General features: G+C 48.3%; 1 protein-coding gene across 3 annotated transcripts in view; it reads right to left on the bottom strand.

The window, feature by feature from the left end:
• Positions 1 to 19268, bottom strand: part of slco2b1 (solute carrier organic anion transporter family, member 2B1) — a 29214-nt gene extending 9946 nt beyond the window's left edge. For 2 of the 3 annotated variants that reach the window (XM_056410705.1, XM_056410702.1), the window contains exons 1-7: positions 19039 to 19268; positions 17321 to 17420; positions 16804 to 16941; positions 16525 to 16687; positions 12413 to 12637; positions 3567 to 3665; positions 864 to 994 (exon numbers count right to left, since the gene is read on the bottom strand). In XM_056410705.1, the coding sequence (XP_056266680.1) occupies positions 864 to 994; positions 3567 to 3665; positions 12413 to 12637; positions 16525 to 16687; positions 16804 to 16941; positions 17321 to 17407 (843 nt within the window). In that variant the 5' untranslated portion in view covers positions 17408 to 17420; positions 19039 to 19268. Of the gene's footprint in view, positions 1 to 863; positions 995 to 3566; positions 3666 to 12412; positions 12638 to 16524; positions 16688 to 16803; positions 16942 to 17320; positions 17421 to 19038 lie in introns of those variants that run through there. The other variant, XM_056410708.1, reaches the window with a different exon arrangement.
• Between the last annotated feature and the right edge of the window lie 2537 nt (positions 19269 to 21805).

The raw sequence follows: 21805 nt of genomic DNA on the forward strand, positions 1-21805 counted from the left end.
CGGGCCAGAGTTAAACTCAAACTAGCGGGCCGCTAGTTGAATAGGCCTGGTCTAGAGGTCTAAAGATCTAACATTCTAGAGGTCTAAAGGTCTAGATGTCTAAAGGACTAGAGGTCTAACAGTCTAGAGGTCTAACGTTCTAAAGGCCTAGATGTCTAAAGGACTAGAGGTCTAAAGGTCTAGAGGTCGAAAGGTCTAGAGGACTAGAGGTCTAAAGGTCTAGTTTCAAGTCTTCTTCTTTACAGCATGATGTCATCATTTATTTATACATAGACTTCACTTTACAGAAGCTGAGGTTATCACATGATACAAACTTGGTATTTATGCATAATATTGACTTTACTTTACTTTCTTGCTATAACTGCAACATAAATGTTAAACTTTACCTAACAGAAGATACTGAAATAATAATAATTCATGTGTAGCTTCTTTTGTTTGTTTCCTGTATTAATAATAATTCACGTGGAGCTCCTGCAGGCTCACATGAGTTTGGCCAAACTCCAGGAGCGTGACATATTTATAGCGCCCGGTCGTGTTGACGGGATCCAGCCGGGAGACGCTCTGTCCTCAGAGCCCTGACCCTGGGCCTCCTTCAGGGGTCACAGCGGGTTTTAAGGGAACGTTCAGGAGGAGGAAACGTTGAGCAATCTGCATCTGAGTTCTCCAGTTTCTGGCACCGAGCCAAACGCCAGAAACATTCCTGTTGCAGCTCGTGGAGCTCCGTCTGCGAGCTCCGTCTGCGAGCTCCGTCTGCGAGCTCCGTCATGTCTGAACTCATCCGGTCGGACTTCGGTCAAACGTTCGTCTTCTGGCCTTTTATCTGCTTTGAAAACACATTCCATGACGTTGAGACACGAGCTCACCTCTCTGGTCATGCTCCTGGGGAAGAAGAGGTAGGGCAGCGCCGTGAGGAAGAGGAGGCCGGACGCCACCAGGAAGCCCAGCCACCAGGCCCCCACCCAGCGCAGGTCCTGGTGGGTCAACTTGATCTGGTCTGCAGGAGGAAGAGGAGGAGAAGAAGAGACGCTGAGTGTCTGCACACAAGCATCACGATCAACGTCGATGACTCACATCGCCATGAAGAATATAGTATTTGTGTAAAATGACGATGTTATAGAGTTATAAAGTTGTGTTAATGAGGGAACTTTTTACAACAAACCTTTATTTTGTTAACGGTGGAGACAAAGTAGAACTACACACCCCTGGAAACCTACATGGTATAAACTATTGTTTGTTTACAGATCAACATGAGTCATCGGGCGTCACTTGATCAACACACTACTCCCTCTCTTTAAGCTCCGCCCCTCCACACCTGAACAGGTCTGACTGCACTTCCTCTGGTTCAGATGACTTGTTGCACCTCAGCTGTGGTTGTTTCCCAGCATGCAGTGCAGCTAATCGAAGCTGCTGGTTTGAACACAGCTTGCTCATGCGTCAACACGTCAGCAATAAAATAAATACATAAACGGGTTTATAATCCTCATGGACACACTCGTACTCACACATGAGTCCATGTGAGGACCTGAACGTGCAACTGCACAACAAAGACCAGACTGTACCCCCCCCCCCCCACACACACACACACACATAATTACACACACACACACACAATTACACACACACACACACACACACGCACACACTTTGGTTAGCTAGTTAGCTTGTTAGCTAGTTAGCTACTTTGAGAAAGCATCGGGAGTAAATAAAAAATTCTCAAATTTGAAATCGTAACAGAAAAAATATTGTTAAATGTTTGTAAACCACCGTAAAGACATTTCAGTCCCAAAGAGACGAGTAACTTCAAGATTCAAGATTCAAGATTCAAGATGTTTTATTTGTCACATACACACACAGGGTGTGCAGTGAAATGAAAGTGGCAATGCTCAGCAGGAATGTGCAAGGGCAACAAGTACACACTATTTACAAATAAAAACAACACAATATTTACAGTAAGTGTGTGTGTGTGTGTGTGTGTGCCTAAGAGGGGCAGTTGTGTGGGTCTATGTGGGGGTCCTGGTGAGGTCGGAGTTCACAGTCCTGATGGCCTGAGGAAAGAAACTCCGTCTCAGTCTCTCTGTTCTTGCAGCGTGACTACGGAGGCGCCTGCCTGACCGCAGCAGCTGAAACAGTCTGTTGTTGGGGTGGTGAGGATCCTTCATGATCCTGCGGCTCTGGTTCTGCACCTCCTGGTGTACAAGTCCTGCAGGGTGGGAGTGTAGTTCCAATAGTGCGCTCAGCCGAACGCACTACTCTCTGCAGAGCCTTCCTGTCCTGAGCGGAGCAGTTGCCAAACCAGGCTGTGATGCTTCCTGTCAGGACCCTCTACAGCTCCAGAGTAGAAGGACTGAAGGATCCTCTGGGAAACTTTAAATTTCCTCAGCTGCCTGAGGTGGTAGAGGCGCTGCCTTGCCTTTCTCACCAGAGTGTCTGTGTTTGTTGACCATGTCAGATCCTCGGTGATGTGGACTCCCAGGTATTTATACCGCTCACCCTCTCCACAGTAGTCCGTTAATCCCCAGTGGTGAGTACGTCCTCTGTTGTTGTACCTCCTAAAGTCCACAATCAGCTCCTTAGTTTGGTGACATTCATGATGAGGCTGTTGTCCTGGCACCAGAGTGACAGATCAGCAACTTCCTCCAGGTAGGCCTTCTCGTCGTTGTCGGAGATCAGGCCCACCACCACTGTGTCATCCGCAAACTTGATGATGGTGTTGGAGCTGAACCTGGCCACACAGTCATGTGTGTACAGGAGTACAGTAGGGGCTGAGGACGCAACCCTGGGGATCCTGTGTTCAGGGTGAGGGATTTGGAGGTGTGTCTGCCCACCCTGACCACCTGTGGCCTGGCGGTCAGGAAGTCCAGGATCAAGCACACAGGGGTGTTCAGTCCCAGCTCAATCAGCTTGCCGCCAGTCTGGAGGGACTATGGTGTTGAAAGCTGAACTATAATCAATGAACAGCAGTCTCACATAGCCCCCTCTGGCTGTCCAGATGAGAGAGTGTGGTGTGCAGTACCTGGGAGACAGCATCATCTGTGGATCTGTTTGGGCGATAAGCAAACTGCAGCGGGTCCATGGAGGAAGGGAGGAAGGCGCAGATGTAGTCCTTTATCAGCCTCTCAAAGCATTTCATGACCACCGAGGTGAGGGCCACCGGTCGGTAGTCATTCATACATGCTGGAGAAGCATTCTTGGGCACAGGGACAATAGTGGATCTCTTGAAGCAGGCGGGGACCACGGACTCAGCCAGGGAGAGGTTGAATATTGTGGTGAACACTGGAGCTAGCTGGTTAGCACAGGTCTTCAGTACTCGCCCAGATATGCCATCTGGACCTGCAGCTTTCCTGGTGTTCACCCTCAACAGAGCCCTCCTCACACTTAGCGCTACTACGGACAAATGAAGTCCAGAACACTCCCGGATTAATAATACAGGAAAGATTAAAGATCTGGCCTGAATCTTCTAAATACTCTAAATACTCTAAATATCATGAATAAAAAAATATCATCCTTAAAACTCAAATCATTCCTCTTGACATCTCTGAGGAAGAGGAGCAGCAGCTTCTCCTCACCTGAAGACACCTTGTCAACGTCCACGTACAGACGCAGCATGAAGGAGCCGGTGACAAAGCCCACGGCCGGGCCGATGGAGGTCACGGCCAGCAGGATCCCTGAGGGGGAACCAGGCCAGAGGGTTAGCTTCAGGGGAACAGGACCAGAGGGTTAGCTCGAGGGGAACAGGACCAGAGGGTTAGCTTCAGGGGAACAGGACCAGAGGAGCTTCAGGGGAACAGGACCAGAGGGTTAGCTTCAGGGGAACAGGACCAGAGGGTTAGCTTCAGGGGAACAGGACAAGAGGGTTAGCTTCAGGGGAACAGGACCAGAGGAGCTTCAGGGGAACAGGACCAGAGGGTTAGCTTCAGGGAACAGGACCAGAGGGTTAGCTTCAGGGAACAGGACCAGAGGGTTAGCTCGAGGGGAACAGGACCAGAGGGTTAGCTTCAGGGGAACAGGACCAGAGGAGCTTCAGGGGAACAGGACCAGAGGGTTAGCTTCAGGGGAACAGGACCAGAGGAGCTTCAGGGGAACATGACCAGAGGGTTAGCTTCAGGGGAACAGGACCAGAGGGTTAGCTCGAGGGGAACAGGACCAGAGGAGCTTCAGGGGAACAGGACCAGAGGGTTAGCTTCAGGGGAACAGGACCAGAGGGTTAGCTCGAGGGGAACAGGACCAGAGGGTTAGCTTCAGGGGAACAGGACAAGAGGGTTAGCTCGAGGGGAACAGGACCAGAGGGTTAGCTTCAGGGGAACAGGACCAGAGGGTTAGCTCGAGGGGAACAGGACCAGAGGGTTAGCTTCAGGGGAACAGGACAAGAGGGTTAGCTCGAGGGGAACAGGACCAGAGGAGCTTCAGGGGAACAGGACCAGAGGGTTAGCTTCAGGGGAACAGGACCAGAGGGTTAGCTTCAGGGGAACAGGACCAGAGGAGCTTCAGGGGAACAGGACCAGAGGGTTAGCTTCAGGGGAACAGGACCAGAGGGTTAGCTCGAGGGGAACAGGACCAGAGGAGCTTCAGGGGAACAGGACCAGAGGGTTAGCTCGAGGGGAACAGGACCAGAGGAGCTTCAGGGGAACAGGACCAGAGGGTTAGCTTCAGGGGAACAGGACCAGAGGGTTAGCTCGAGGGGAACAGGACCAGAGGAGCTTCAGGGGAACAGGACCAGAGGGTTAGCTTCAGGGGAACAGGACCAGAGGGTTAGATCGAGGGGAACAGGACCAGAGGAGCTTCAGGGGAACAGGACCAGAGGGTTAGCTTCAGGGGAACAGGACAAGAGGGTTAGCTTAAGGGGAACCAGACCAGAGGGTTAGCTTCAGGGGAACAGGACCAGAGGGTTAGCTTCAGGGGAACAGGACCAGAGGAGCTTCAGGGGAACAGGACCAGAGGATTAGCTTCAGGGGAACCAGACCAGAGGGTTAGCTTCAGGGGAACAGGACCAGAGGGTTAGCTTCAGGGGAACAGGACCAGAGGGTTAGCTTCAGGGGAACCAGACCAGAGGGTTAGCTTCAGGGGAACAGGACCAGAGGGTTAGCTTCAGGGGAACAGGACCAGAGGGTTAGCTTCAGAGGAGAACAGGACCAGAGGGTTAGCTTCAGGGAACCAGACCAGAGGGTTAGCTTCAGGGAACAGGACCAGAGGGTTAGCTTCAGGGAACAGGACCAGAGGGTTAGCTTCAGGGAACAGGACCAGAGGGTTAGCTCGGGGAACAGGACCAGAGGAGCTTCAGGGGAACAGGACCAGAGGGTTAGCTTCAGGGGAACAGGACCAGAGGGTTAGCTCGAGGGGAACAGGACCAGAGGGTTAGCTTCAGGGGAACAGGACAAGAGGGTTAGCTCGAGGGGAACAGGACCAGAGGAGCTTCAGGGGAACAGGACCAGAGGGTTAGCTTCAGGGGAACAGGACCAGAGGGTTAGCTTCAGGGGAACAGGACCAGAGGAGCTTCAGGGGAACAGGACCAGAGGGTTAGCTTCAGGGGAACAGGACCAGAGGGTTAGCTCGAGGGGAACAGGACCAGAGGAGCTTCAGGGGAACAGGACCAGAGGGTTAGCTCGAGGGGAACAGGACCAGAGGAGCTTCAGGGGAACAGGACCAGAGGGTTAGCTTCAGGGGAACAGGACCAGAGGAGCTTCAGGGGAACAGGACCAGAGGGTTAGCTTCAGGGGAACAGGACCAGAGGGTTAGCTCGGGGAACAGGACCAGAGGAGCTTCAGGGGAACAGGACCAGAGGGTTAGCTCGAGGGGAACAGGACCAGAGGAGCTTCAGGGGAACAGGACCAGAGGGTTAGCTCGAGGGGAACAGGACCAGAGGAGCTTCAGGGGAACAGGACCAGAGGGTTAGCTTCAGGGGAACAGGACCAGAGGGTTAGATCGAGGGGAACAGGACCAGAGGAGCTTCAGGGAAACAGGACCAGAGGGTTAGCTTCAGGGGAACAGGACAAGAGGGTTAGCTTAAGGGGAACCAGACCAGAGGGTTAGCTTCAGGGGAACAGGACCAGAGGGTTAGCTTCAGGGGAACAGGACCAGAGGAGCTTCAGGGGAACAGGACCAGAGGATTAGCTTCAGGGGAACGAGACCAGAGGGTTAGCTTCAGGGGAACAGGACCAGAGGGTTAGCTTCAGGGGAACAGGACCAGAGGGTTAGCTTCAGGGGAACCAGACCAGAGGGTTAGCTTCAGGGGAACAGGACCAGAGGGTTAGCTTCAGAGGAGAACAGGACCAGAGGGTTAGCTTCAGGGGAACCAGACCAGAGGGTTAGCTTCAGGGGAACAGGACCAGAGGGTTAGCTTCAGGGGAACAGGACCAGAGGGTTAGCTTCAGGGGAACAGGACCAGAGGGTTAGCTCGGGGAACAGGACCAGAGGAGCTTCAGGAACAGGACCAGAGGGTTAGCTTCAGGGAACAGGACCAGAGGGTTAGCTCGAGGGGAACAGGACCAGAGGAGCTTCAGGGGAACAGGACCAGAGGGTTAGCTTCAGGGGAACAGGACCAGAGGGTTAGCTCGAGGGGAACAGGACCAGAGGAGCTTCAGGGGAACAGGACCAGAGGGTTAGCTTCAGGGGAACAGGACCAGAGGGTTAGCTTCAGGGGAACAGGACCAGAGGGTTAGATTAAGGGGAACCAGACCAGAGGGTTAGCTTCAGGGGAACAGGACCAGAGGGTTAGCTTCAGGGGAACAGGACCAGAGGATTAGCTTCAGGGGAACCAGACCAGAGGGTTAGCTTCAGGGGAACCAGACCAGAGGGTTAGCTTCAGGGGAACAGGACCAGAGGGTTAGCTTCAGGGGAACAGGACCAGAGGGTTAGCTCGAGGGGAACAGGACCAGAGGAGCTTCAGGGGAACAGGACCAGAGGGTTAGCTTCAGGGGAACAGGACCAGAGGGTTAGCTCGAGGGGAACAGGACCAGAGGAGCTTCAGGGGAACAGGACCAGAGGGTTAGCTCGAGGGGAACAGGACCAGAGGAGCTTCAGGGGAACAGGACCAGAGGGTTAGCTTCAGGGGAACAGGACCAGAGGGTTAGCTCGAGGGGAACAGGACCAGAGGGTTAGCTTCAGGGGAACAGGACCAGAGGGTTAGCTCGGGGAACAGGACCAGAGGAGCTTCAGGGGAACAGGACCAGAGGGTTAGCTTCAGGGGAACAGGACCAGAGGGTTAGCTCGAGGGGAACAGGACCAGAGGGTTAGCTTCAGGGGAACAGGACAAGAGGGTTAGCTCGAGGGGAACAGGACCAGAGGAGCTTCAGGGGAACAGGACCAGAGGGTTAGCTTCAGGGGAACAGGACCAGAGGAGCTTCAGGGGAACAGGACCAGAGGGTTAGCTTCAGGGGAACCAGACCAGAAGGTTAGCTTCAGGGGAACAGGACCAGAGGGTTAGCTTCAGGGGAACAGGACCAGAGGGTTAGCTTCAGGGGAACCAGACCAGAGGGTTAGCTTCAGGGGAACAGGACCAGAGGGTTAGCTTCAGGGGAACCAGACCAGAGGGTTAGCTTCAGGGGAACAGGACCAGAGGGTTAGCTTCAGAGGAGAACAGGACCAGAGGGTTAGCTTCAGGGGAACCAGACCAGAGGGTTAGCTTCAGGGGAACAGGACCAGAGGGTTAGCTTCAGGGGAACAGGACCAGAGGGTTAGCTTCAGGGGAACAGGACCAGAGGGTTAGCTCGAGGGGAACAGGACCAGAGGAGCTTCAGGGGAACAGGACCAGAGGGTTAGCTTCAGGGGAACAGGACCAGAGGGTTAGCTCGAGGGGAACAGGACCAGAGGAGCTTCAGGGAACAGGACCAGAGGGTTAGCTTCAGGGAACAGGACCAGAGGGTTAGCTCGGGGAACAGGACCAGAGGAGCTTCAGGGGAACAGGACCAGAGGGTTAGCTCGAGGGGAACAGGACCAGAGGAGCTTCAGGGGAACAGGACCAGAGGGTTAGCTTCAGGGGAACAGGACAAGAGGGTTAGCTTCAGGGGAACCAGACCAGAGGGTTAGCTTCAGGGGAACAGGACCAGAGGGTTAGCTTCAGGGGAACAGGACCAGAGGAGCTTCAGGGGAACAGGACCAGAGGATTAGCTTCAGGGGAACCAAACCAGAGGGTTAGCTTCAGGGGAACAGGACCAGAGGGTTAGCTTCAGGGGAACAGGACCAGAGGGTTAGCTTCAGGGGAACCAGACCAGAGGGTTAGCTTCAGGGGAACCAGACCAGAGGGTTAGCTTCAGGGGATCAGGACCAGAGGGTTAGCTCGAGGGGAACAGGACCAGAGGAGCTTCAGGGGAACAGGACCAGAGGGTTAGCTTCAGGGGAACAGGACCAGAGGGTTAGCTTCAGAGGAGAACAGGACCAGAGGGTTAGCTTCAGGGGAACCAGACCAGAGGGTTAGCTTCAGGGGAACAGGACCAGAGGGTTAGCTTCAGGGGAACAGGACCAGAGGAGCTTCAGGGGAACAGGACCAGAGGGTTAGCTTCAGGGGAACCAGACCAGAAGGTTAGCTTCAGGGGAACAGGACCAGAGGGTTAGCTTCAGGGGAACAGGACCAGAGGGTTAGCTTCAGGGGAACAGGACCAGAGGGTTAGCTTCAGGGGAACCAGACCAGAGGGTTAGCTTCAGGGGAACAGGACCAGAGGGTTAGCTTCAGAGGAGAACAGGACCAGAGGGTTAGCTTCAGGGGAACCAGACCAGAGGGTTAGCTTCAGGGGAACAGGACCAGAGGGTTAGCTTCAGGGGAACAGGACCAGAGGGTTAGCTTCAGGGGAACAGGACCAGAGGGTTAGCTTCAGGGGAACAGGACCAGAGGGTTAGCTCGAGGGGAACAGGACCAGAGGAGCTTCAGGGGAACAGGACCAGATGGTTAGCTTCAGGGGAACAGGACCAGAGGGTTAGCTCGAGGGGAACAGGACCAGAGGAGCTTCAGGGGAACAGGACCAGAGGGTTAGCTTCAGGGGAACAGGACCAGAGGGTTAGCTCGAGGGGAACAGGACCAGAGGAGCTTCAGGGAACAGGACCAGAGGGTTAGCTTCAGGGGAACAGGACCAGAGGGTTAGCTCGAGGGGAACAGGACCAGAGGAGCTTCAGGGGAACAGGACCAGAGGGTTAGCTTCAGGGGAACAGGACAAGAGGGTTAGCTTCAGGGGAACCAGACCAGAGGGTTAGCTTCAGGGGAACAGGACCAGAGGAGCTTCAGGGGAACAGGACCAGAGGATTAGCTTCAGGGGAACCAAACCAGAGGGTTGGCTTCAGGGGAACAGGACCAGAGGGTTAGCTTCAGGGGAACAGGACCAGAGGGTTAGCTTCAGGGGAACCAGACCAGAGGGTTAGCTTCAGGGGATCAGGACCAGAGGGTTAGCTTCAGGGGAACCAGACCAGAGGGTTAGCTTCAGGGGAACAGGACCAGAGGGTTAGCTTCAGAGGAGAACAGGACCAGAGGGTTAGCTTCAGGGGAACCAGACCAGAGGGTTAGCTTCAGGGGAACAGGACCAGAGGGTTAGCTTCAGGGGAACCAGACCAGAGGGTTAGCTTCAGGGGAACAGGACCAGAGGGTTAGCTTCAGAGGAGAACCAGACCAGAGGGTTAGCTTCAGGGGAACCAGCCCATAGGGTTAGCTTCAGGAGAACCAGAGGGTTACCTACATACATATATATATATATACATTTATATATATATTAGGGCTGTCAATCGATTAAAACAAATTAACTAATTAATCGCACATTTTGAAATTCATTAATCGCGATTAAAAGTTTTTTTTTCTTCTAAAGACTAAATCTTCTAAATCAGTGGTCCCCAAACCACGGCCCGCGGGCCGGATCTGGCCCGCCTCCACATGTGGCCCCGCCCCCTGAACAATATCAGAGACGCGTTCCGATTTATTATTTTGTTCACCTGGCCCGCTGCCGTTGAGATTGCAGTGAGACGCGGAGAAAATGTGAAGTGGTGCTCTTCTTCACAATAAAACATCTTTGATGGACGTGTCGCGTCTCGGCCAATCAGCGTTCAGATGTCCACAGCGTTTGGGAAGTTAGGTTAGCTTGAATGTTAGTCCGCTACATCTGCTGCTGTCACGCTGCGGTGGCGATGCTAACGAAGTACCCGTACGTTAAACACGATGTGATTTAGCATATTTTTAGTATCGATACTTCATTAAGAGAGCGATCAGAGCTCACGCTGCTCCGCTCCGTTAAATGTTGTCTGCACGCGCAGCGCTCACAGCGAGTGGCGCGCGCATCGCTCAGCCGTAATGCACGCACACAGGTGAGGCTCAAAGAGGCTCCTACCTATAAAGTGCCAGCGAGGTATTTAATATCGTGGATGATAAATTGTTTCTTCAGTGAAACATCAGATTAGTAAAACAAAGTGCATTAGAGACACATTGGTCCTGTCATCTTTAACACTGAACAGCAGAACCAGTGGCCTTGGTAACTGATATGTCATGTTAACCCTCTGGAGGCTGGGGGCATTTACTCGATTTTACAAAACAATGTAAATTCACCTTTTAAAGTCTTGCATGTGACACATCCCAGTGTTTCCCCACCATTCTGTCAGGGTGAGGCCCCGCCCCCCTGGAATGTTCTCTATCGCGCCAGATTACAGCAGAAGTAATGTACGGTTCTTTCCTTAGACGTCTTTGTTCTTTATTAAACTAAACGTCTGTTGTTGGTCGTCTCTCCAGCAGAAGTAATGTACGGTTCTTTCCTTCAAGACGTCTTTGTTCTTTATTAAACTAAACGTCTGTTGTTGGTCGTCTCTCCAGCAGAAGTAATGTACGGTTCTTTCCTTAGAGACGTCTTTGTTCTTTATTAAACTAAACGTCTGTTGTTGGTCGTCCCTACAGCAGAAGTAATGTACGGTTCTTTCCTTAGAGATGTCTTTGTTCTTTATTAAACTAAACGTCTGTTGTTGGTCGTTTCTCCAGCAGAAGTAATGTACGGTTCTTTCCTTAGAGACGTCTTTGTTCTTTATTAAACTAAACGTCTGTTGTTGGTCGTCTCTCCAGCAGAAGTAATGTACGGTTCTTTCCTTAGAGACGTCTTTGTTCTTTATTAAACTAAACGTCTGTTGTTGGTCGTCTCTCCAGCAGAAGTAATGTACGGTTCTTTCCTTAGAGACGTCTTTGTTCTTGTATTAAACTAAACGTCTGTTGGTCGTCTCTCCAGCAGAAGTAATGTACGGTTCTTTCCTTAGAGACGTCTTTGTTCTTTATTAAACTAAACGTCTGTTGTTGGTCGTCTCTCCAGCAGAAGTAATGTACGGTTCTTTCCTTAGAGGCGTCTTTGTTCTTTATTAAACTAAACGTCTGTTGTTGGTCGTCTCTCCAGCAGAAGTAATGTACGGTTCTTTCCTTCAAGACGTCTTTGTTCTTTATTAAACTAAACGTCTGTTGTTGGTCGTCTCTCCAGCAGAAGTAATGTACGGTTCTTTCCTTCAAGACGTCTTTGTTCTTTATTAAACTAAGCGTCTGTTGTTGGTCGTCTCTCCAGCAGAAGTAATGTACGGTTCTTTCCTTCAAGGCGTCTTTGTTCTTTATTAAACTAAACGTCTGTTGTTGGTCGTCTCCAGCAGAAGTAATGTACGGTTCTTTCCTTCAAGACGTCTTTGTTCTTTATTAAACTAAACGTCTGTTGTTGGTCGTCTCTACAGCAGAAGTAATGTACGGTTCTTTCCTTAGAGACGTCTTTGTTCTTTATTAAACTAAACGTCTGTTGTTGGTCGCTCTCCAGCAGAAGTAATGTACGGTTCTTTCCTTAGAGACGTCTTTGTTCTTTATTAAACTAAACGTCTGTTGTTGGTCGTCTCTCCAGCAGAAGTAATGTACGGTTCTTTCCTTAGAGACGTCTTTGTTCTTTATTAAACTAAACGTCTGTTGTTGGTCGTCTCTACAGCAGAAGTAATGTACGGTTCTTTCCTTAGAGACCTCTTTGTTCTTTTATTAAACTAAACGTCTGTTGTTGGTCGTCTCTCCAGCAGCATGTCATTCTGTCTCTAGTGTCGGTCACTCTTCTCTCCGTCTCGCCCAGAGCTCCATGCCGGCGTGTCTGCGCGCGCATCGGGGCGGAGCAACAACAAAGTCCCCTTTCCCTTCCGCCCCGCGTCACCGACACGTCGCCCTCTGCTTCTCTGTGAATATGGAGGAGCAGACGGGAGGAAGGAGGCGGACTTGACACTCAGAGGAGTGAAACAACGTCAACGACACCGGAAGTAAACAAAGTCGCGTTAATTGCGTTAAAATATTTTAGTGCGTTAATCGCGGCCAAATTAATCGCATAGATTAACGCGTTAACGCTGACAGCCCTAATATATATATATATATATATATATACCTTCTACACACTACCACGTTGGTCCACAGGGGGCGCCATAAGCTCTCTAATACGATGTGAGCAGGAAGTACCGAGGTAGAGCGGCGAGTTCTTCCTGCTGGCATGGTCGTCGATGAAGGAGATGCCGAAGGGCTGGATGGGCACGGCGGCCACGCCCAGCAGCAGCTGGCCCAGCAGCAGCAGAGGGAACACCTCCAGCTGGGCGGGGCCCTCCTGGGGGCTGCAGCTCTGATTGGAGGACGGGGTGGTGAGGGAGCCCTCTGATTGGCAGAGGGCGGAGCTGTTCTCACCGGAGGCTGCAGGGAAACAAAAGGGGTGGGGGATGTTTTACACGTCTAGAAGGTGGCGCTCTCGAGCATTTGATCCAAGACATTATTCCTAGATTCATTATTGACGCAGATCTGTTCAGCTCAACTTTGAATCGAGCCTATTAATTAATCCTCAACCAAAATTACACTACACCTCATTTGAAAGCCTTGTTCTTAGTCTTGCACATCCAACCTGGAAAACACTACAGCCAATTCGATTTGTGATTCTGTACCGGCCACCAGGTCCATATTCAGAGTTTATATCTGAATTCTCTGAATTTATATCAAGTTTGGTTCTTAAAACCGATAAAGTTATTATTGTTGGAGATTTTAATATCCATGTGGATGTTGATAATGATTGCCTTAGTGCTGCATTCATCTCCTTGTTGGACTCGATTGGCTTCTGTCAGAGTACAGAAACCCACTCACAGCTTTGGCCACGCTTGATCTTGTTCTTACTTATGGCGTTGACATTGAGCATTTGAACGTCTTCCCACAGAATCCTCTTCTGTCAGACCACAACCTCATAACTTTTGAATTTATACTACCGGAGTGTACTCCGTTAGTCAAAAGTTTCTACACCAGATGTCTAACTGACAGTGCTGTAGCTAAATTTAAAGCGATTCCTTCTGTATTTGATTCGATACCACGTCTCAATATAACAGAGGACTCCTGGTCTAACTTTAGTCCGTCCCAGATTGATCATCTTGTTGACAGTGCCACAGGCTCTTTGAGAATGACACTGGACTCGATAGCCCTCTGAAGAAGAAGACAGTGAGGCAGAGGAGGTTTGCTCCTGGTATAACCCTCAGACCCAAACTGAAGCAAGCGTCACGAAGCTTGAGCATATGGCGTTCAACTAATCTCGAAGAATCCCGCTTAGTTTGGCGAGATAGTCTTAAAACATATAAGAAGGCCCTCCGTAATGCCAGAGCAGCCTATTACTCATCAGTAATAGAAAAAAATAAAAACAACCCCAGGTTTCTCTTCAGCACTGTAGCCAGGCTGACAGAGAGTCACAGCTCTGTGTGGCCGAGCATTCCTATAAACCTCAGTGGTAATGACTTTATGAACTTCTTTAATGAAAAGATTTTAACTATTAGGGACAAGATTAATATTCTCTTGCCCATAACCAGTGCCAATCTGTCCTCAAGTGGAATGGCCTTGGAAACCGCTGTATGCCCTGGTGTATATTTGGAGGCTTTTCTCCCATCAACCGTGACCAATTATCTTCAACGGTTTCTACTTGAACGTCTACCTGTCTCTTGGACCCCATCCCGCGAGGCTGCTTAAAGACGTTTTGCCTTTAATTGGCGGCTCTCTATTAGATATTATCAATGTGTCTCTGCTAACAGGCCACGTACCACACTCCTTCAAAGTGGCTGTTATTAAACCTCTCCTGAAGAAGCCCACTCTGGATCCAGAGGTATTGGCTAACTACAGACCGATCTCTAACCTTCCCTTCCTCTCCAAGATCCTTGAGAAAGTGGTGCAAATCAGTTGTCGACTTTCTACATCATAATAGTTTATTTGAGAAATTTCAATCAGGATTTAGAAAACACCACAGCACCGAGGCGGCACTGGTGAAAATTACAAATGACCTCTTAATGGCAGCAGATAAAGGACTCCTCTCTGTCCTGGTCTTGTTAGACCTTAGTGCTGCATTCGACACCATTGACCATGACATCCTGTTACAGAGACTGGAGCAGTCGATTGGCATTTCAGGCACGGCACTAATTTGGTTTAAATCCTATTTATCAGATCGATCTCAGTTTGTATTTGTAAACGATGACGCCTCGATAACCACCAACGTTAATCACGGAGTTCCACAAGGTTCTGTGCTTGGACCAATTTTATTTACCTTATACATGCTTCCTTTGGGCAATATTATCAGGAAACACTCCATAAACTTTCATTGTTATGCAGATGATACTCAACTATATTTATCGATAAAACCAGAGGAGAGCAACCAACTCTGTAAAATTCAAGCATGTCTTAAAGACATAAAAACATGGATGACCTGCAACTTCTTGATGTTAAACTCAGACAAAACCGAAGTAATTTTAATCGGCCCTGAGCACCTCAGAGATCAATTATCTGGTGATGTGGATTCTGTAGACGGCATTGCCCTGGCATCCAACACCACTGTAAAGAATCTTGGCGTTATCTTTGATCGGGACTTGTCCTTTAACTCCCACGTAAAGCAAATCTCAAGGACTGCATTCTTTCATCTACGTAATATTTCAAAAATCAGGCACATCTTGTCTCAAAAGATGCAGAAAAATTGGTTCACGTTCGTTACTTGAGACTGGATTACTGCAACTCCTTATTATCAGGCTGCTCTAATAAATCTCTTAGGTCCCTCCAGTTGATCCAGAATGCTGCAGCTCGTGTTCTCACTAAAACTAAGAAAAGAGATCACATCACTCCTGCACTAGCTGCTCTGCACTGGCTCCCAGTAAAATCAAGAATCACTTTTAAAATTCTTCTCTTAACGTACAAAGCCTTGATTGGTGATGCTCCATCATATCTTAAGGAGATTGTCGTACCATATTGCCCCACTAGAGAGCTACGCTCACGAAATGCGGGACTACTTGTAGTTCCTAGAGTCTTAAAAAGTAGAATGGGAGCCAGAGCCTTTAGTTATCAAGCTCCTCTTTTATGGAACCAGCTTCCAATTTCAGTCCGGGAGGCAGACACAGTCACCTCGTTTAAGAGTAGACTTAAGACCTTCCTCTTTGACAGAGCTTATAGTTAGGGCTGAATCAGGTTCACCTGGTCCAGCCCCTTGATATGCTGCTATAGGCTTATAGCTGCGGGGACGTTTAGGATGCACTGAGTACCTATCTCCTCTTTTTCTCTCCTTAAGGATGAATTTTCATCTCTCAATCACACGTTACTAACTCTGCTTTCTCCCGGAGTCCTTTTGACTTCACGTCTCATGGGGTCATCGGACCCTATGAGACGGCATAGATCCTATCTGCCTGATGGATCGTCTGGGTCGTGGAATTCCTGCTCATGACTACGCCACTGCCCTGTTGAGACTCCGCCCACTGTTGAGACTCCGCCCACTCCTCCCCACCGCCATCTGCCTGATGGATCGTGGAGGTCTCCATCGTGGAATATGCCTACTATGAACTATTCATACACTCTGTCATATTCATTGAATGTATCTTAACTCTAAATCTGTCCTTCTGTACACATTACATCTATTGCATCTGTCCATCCTAGGAGAGGGATCCTCTTCTGTTGCTCTCCTGCAGGTTTCTTCCCTTTTTTTCCCCCTGAAGGGTTATTTGGGAGTTTTTCCTGGTCCGATGTGAGGTTTTGGGGCAGGGATGTCTATGTGTACAGATTGTAAAGCACTCCGAGACAAATTTGTAATTTGTGAAATTGGGCTATACAAATAAACTGAATTGAATTGAATTGAATTGACGGACATGAAGGTCTTGATGTGTTGAACGGTCTCATTAAATCAAAGCCAGAAATGATGGAAATGATTTTCTGTCGCTGACTTCAATAAAGATGTGGACCGGTTGTACAGAAAGCTTCAGAGGTTCAGACTCTGGAGGTCACGAGTGACTTCTCTCTCCAGGTTATGTGTGTTTACGTTATTGCAATCAGCTGATATGACTTTTTAAAATATGTAAACATGATCATGTAAATATTTATTGTAGGTATTTAACACCGATAACATGTTGTACTATGTAAATATTGAAGTTATATTTGTATATATATCTTTTTAATTTATTTATACCCTGACTCGTGATGAATGTTTTAAAATACGTGTGTGTGTGAGTGTATATGTGTGTGTGTGTGAGTGTATACGTGTGTGTGTGTGTGTGTGAGTGTATACGTGTGTGTGTGTGTCTCACAGCTGCTCTGGTCCGTGTACCGGTATTCTTCTCCCAGGAAGTGAGGCAGCGTCATCAGCAGCGAGGCGACGCCGGCCAGCAGAGCTCCGCCCCCAATGAAGCGCGGCCGGTGGACCCGACTCCCCAAGAAACTCACGAACACGATGAGGACCGTGTTCCCCACCTACACACACACACACACACACACACACACACACACACACACACGCACACACGCACACACGCACACACAGGTGTGAGGAGGAGGAGGAGGAGGAGGAGGAGGAGGAGGTGTGTTACCTCGTTGAAAGCCGCCAGCACACCAGACTTCTGGCTGGAGAAGCCGTACCGCCGCTCGATGGTGGAGATGGAGCTCTTCATGTAACCCGACACCAGGAGCTGAGACAGCTGCAGGAGGCTGTGGCAGAGCACGAAGAACTGGGGTGGGGGGGGCAACCAGGAAGTCAACTTCCTCCTCAAAACAACAACAACAACTATCTTCATGTTTTGTTAAAATGTTTGTTTTCAGAATGGAGTTCCTTTGGTGCTAAACTAAAATACGCTAATCTATACTAAACTACGCTAATCTATGCTAAAATATGCTAATCTATGCTAAACTACGCTAAAATATGCTAAACTATGCTAAGCTAACATTGTTGCTGCTCCTTTACCTCTCAACAGACAGACTTAAGACAAAAGCTTTAAACTGTTGAAAGTATTCAACTAAAGTTTACTTTCTGTCTAACTTCTCAACACAAAAATACACGTTTACTTTTTAAAAGTTGACTTTTTGCATAATGTTCCACTCAAAACGAACCTTGACGCTGTTGAAGGGGGTCCGGCGCTGGGCAGAAGGTCGCGACCCTGCGGGGTCAGAGGTCACGTGGAGGTCTTTGGCCCCCATGATGGAACAAAACCTGGAAGATAAACACGGATCACGTGACGTCCTGTTGCAACACGTCGACGCTGCACAACCACAGAGAAAAGACTAAAGACAAATAAGAGGTCAAAGAGGTCAACACGCCTCGGTGCCACTTCCTGTTACAACAATAAAACCAGCAGGAGACAAAGTCAACACAGAGACGCAACACTGGAAATAGTATATATAGAGGGCTCTTATTGTGAAAGGGCTAAACAGATGAAAGTTTATATTTTATCAGCGTAATATTTAACGATGTTTGAAAGAAAAAACAATGTTTAAAGAAAAGCATCGACATCAAATAAAAGGTCAAGACTTTGGGTTTTGGTTGTTTGACGTGAACAGCGGTCTCCTGGGTGAACGTCCTGTGTTTGCTGGTAGGAGTGAGCCAAGTTATCTCTCCTGACCACCAGGGGGCGACTCCTCTGGTTGTATAGAAGTCTATGCTTCATGTATTGAAGCTACCTTCTCTCTCCTGACCACCAGGGGGCGACTCCTCTGGTTGTATAGAAGTCTATGCTTCATGTGTTGAAGCTACCTTCTCTCTCCTGACCACCAGGGGGCGACTCCTCTGGTTGTATAGAAGTCTATGCTTCATGTATTGAAGCTACCTTCTCTCTCCTGACCACCAGGGGGTGACTCCTCTGGTTGTATAGAAGTCTATGCTTCATGTGTTGAAGCTACCTTCTCTCTCCTGACCACCAGGGGGCGACTCCTCTGGTTGTATAGAAGTCTATGCTTCATGTGTTGAAGCTACCTTCTCTCTCCTGACCACCAGGGGGCGACTCCTCTGGTTGTATAGAAGTCTATGCTTCATGTGTTGAAGCTACCTTCTCTCTCCTGACCACCAGGGGGCGACTCCTCTGGTTGTATAGAAGTCTATGTGTGTTAAAGCTCCTCCCTCTGGTCTCACTTCTGGTCTCATTACAAACCGATGTCAGGCCACCGTCGAGGACCCGGTCTTGACGGGACCAAAGGCCATATAAGTCTTCTCATTGGCTGCTTCTGTGTTGCATAGGTGGTCTTTGACTATGTGTAGTTTATTGGATTAAATCTGTTGCGACCACTTGAAGAGGCTAAGCCCCGCCCCCTTCCAGTGCTCAAATGGGACCATGTTTCAAAATAAAGTATGAACGCCTTTTACATTGTGGCTTACAAACACGATCCCATCGTTACGCTCTCCTTACCAACCGAGTATTTATATATATTATAGTTTTAATAAAGTGCTTTAGAGCGACACCTGGTGGCCGTTATAGGGGCTGTAGGGACTCTGCTTTTATAATTCCCTCCTGGTCACCAAAAGTGTCAAGAGAGTCATCATCATCATCATCATCACAAGGTTCATTTAGACAGAGTGAAGGTTTAAAGTAAATAAATACGCAAGGGCTTGTCTCAGCAACTTTAATATAAAATGTAGATATTATTATAATAATAATAATAATAATTCTTATTGTTATTATTATATCTATTATTATTATTATTGTTATTATATATTATTATTATATCTATTATTAGTAGTATTAGTATTATTATTATTATATATATTATTATTAGTAGTAATAGTATTAGTAATATTATCACTGTATGTAAAGATGAAATTATCAAGTGACAAATACCTGGAAGGTGTATTAAGGAAGTGCTGAACTCTGCAAACATCAACGGCTGCTTTCACTCATGAATCAGAGCTCAGCTGTCAACCAATCAGCTCCCGTCTGCTGAAACTATGCAGCTCTTTTACAGACCAGTAGTCCCTGGAGTCCCTGTAGTCCCAGACATCCCAGTGGTCCCAGTAACAATCATTGAAACAGACGGTTCATTCAGACTGTGAGAAGCTGCTGGTCGACTGGTTTCCTCTCGTAAAGTCAGTAAAACCTCCTCCCAGCTCCCATGAGGAGTAGGAGGAGGAGCAGGAGGAGGAGCTGTAGGAGGAGCTGGGGGAAGAGCTGGAGGAGGAGGAGGAGCTGCAATTTGAACCATGTGTGTTGAAGGCAGGATGAGCATCCCGTTGCATTGTGGGTATTGTAGGCGTCAGGGTCTGACTCGTCTTGAGCTCGCAGATGAAAAACGTTTCTTTAGGTTCATTTAGAATAAAGTTTCACTTCATACACAACCAATCTATAATAAATATTATATGTATATTATTATACTCACTGAAATAAATAAAATAAACTACAATAAAATATTGACATGACATGTTTTTATTTCAAGTATTTATTACGATTATTTCTTTATTAATACTAATACTAATAATAACGATAATAATAAAACAGCACACATTATGTTTGTCAAAGGAACATTTTTGGCACCTCATGACCAGCAGGTGGAGTCAAAGACAAATCTAAAGATCCTAAACTTCCTGCATTTGTGACTGAAAGTACATCAATAATACTTCTAAAGTACACAGGTCGAAGTACTTGAACTTGAATGAACTATTTACATGTAACGGTACTTTATAACTTTTATGTGCCAGTTTTAATTACTATTCATCTTATGATTATTAGAACACGTGAAAGGTTTATCAATCACATTTTATATGATGTTTATAGTGTGATATATGCTCTAATAATAATTCCCCATTCATACATTTAATCCTTAAATGTATAAATGGGACTTTTCTAGAATCAGTGTGTAGCTAGCTAGCATGCTGCTAACAGAAGATAGCATTCTAAAGGGTCTTGTGCTCATCGGATCTCATTCAAGGCCTCCAGGGAAGTGTTCCATCTCCTTCCTAGCAGCTTCGACCTGTTTGACCTTTGAAGGACTGATATGTGTCAAAGGAAACATTTGAGATGCTAAGTGCTCGAGCCTACATGCCTGGGCTCCATGTGGACGTGGCTACAACCTGGAAAAGAAGGCGCAAATCAGCCCTAATTCATCAGGGGGTTTCAGGTTTCACCCGTGACCTCAGTGTAGGCCCTGACCTTAGTGTCTCTGCACAATGTGGGATTTCCAAGGGTAATATTTAGGTGATTATGGCCATTTTTGCATTTGTCAAAAAATATGAAAAAATAAGGGAATTGAGGCCCAATTAGACCGTTTGGACCTGTTTTGGGGGCCCTGACCTTGCAGCTATTGGTTCCAAATGTTAGGGTCTCATGTTGAGAAACCCATCTTTGAATCTGAAAAGTAAACACATCTCTAAATTGATTTAAAGTACGAAAACAGAACTAAAGGACTGGTTGGAAAGAAGGGCTGTTTGAGATTGTTTGGGCCTGTTTTTGGGGCCCTTCTCTTTAAAGTATTTAATCAGAATTAAAAGACTGGTTTTAGTGCCATTTGGAAATTTTTTTGCTCATTTGGGGAAATGGCATTTTCTGGAAAAGAGATTCAGAGTAATTCCTCGACTCCAGTGGGATATTGCTCGGTGCAGTAAAGACACGTTTAAGTGACTTGTTGACACAACCCTGGATATTGGTGGACACCATCGGACTGTTTTTACTCACTAGCATAGCTACTGCTCACAAAAGATAGCTTTCTAGAGGGCCTGAAGACTTGTGCTGATAGGATCTCGTTCAGGTCATCCAACTCGATGTTCCCATCAAGTTTCAAGCAGTTTAGACTTTTTCTGAGGAGTTATGAACCTTTGAATGAGTGAAACATGGGTTATTTAGGGGTCTTTAAACCATCTGAATGCAGAGATGCTGAGGGCTGCAGAGTCACAGCAGTGGGCCACATGTGGGAGTGGCCCGGATGTTAAATCAGGAAACATCCAGGTCACCTTGTGGCTCGTTAGGCCAGAGGGACAACACCGAAGGCTGTAACTATTCTCAGACCTGAGTTATCAGCGGCTGTACTTGCTGTCAGAGTGGATCCAATGTTGAGGAAAGAGTTGAACTTACACTTGAATGATTCAGTGTTGTGGACCGACACACTGCAGTGTTAAAGTACCTGAACAATGAGGACCAATGAGGGCCAATGAGGATCAATGAGGACAAATCAGGACCAATGAGGACGGGCGCTTTCACACACTTGTGGCCAACAGAATCTCAACGATCAGAGAAAGATCTGAGCCTTCACAGAGGAGACATGTCAGGTCGAGAGACAATCCAGCTGCTGCCGACGCATCCGGGGGAATGAAGGTCTCAGGCTTTTTAAAGAGTAGCAGGAGGCTTGAAGGTCCTGGATTCCTCTGGAAGCCTGAGAAGGACTGGCCTGAAACTGTGTTGGAAGTCTCAGGAGACTCGGAGGACCAAGAGGTGAGAAAAGAGGCAACAGCGAACATTATCCGTGTCCTTGACGTGTCTGGTCCTCCTCACCAACTCATTGCCTACTTTCCCCACTGGAGGAGGCTGAAGACCAGCTGCCTGGTTCCTCAGGTTAAAGACCATGTTGTGGACACAGACTCGCCGTGGCTAATCATTTGAAGAACACCAGTCAGAAAAG

The sequence above is a fragment of the Pseudoliparis swirei genome, chromosome 3 (assembly GCF_029220125.1).
Source record: "Pseudoliparis swirei isolate HS2019 ecotype Mariana Trench chromosome 3, NWPU_hadal_v1, whole genome shotgun sequence".
Classification (NCBI taxonomy): Eukaryota; Metazoa; Chordata; class Actinopteri; order Perciformes; family Liparidae; genus Pseudoliparis; species Pseudoliparis swirei.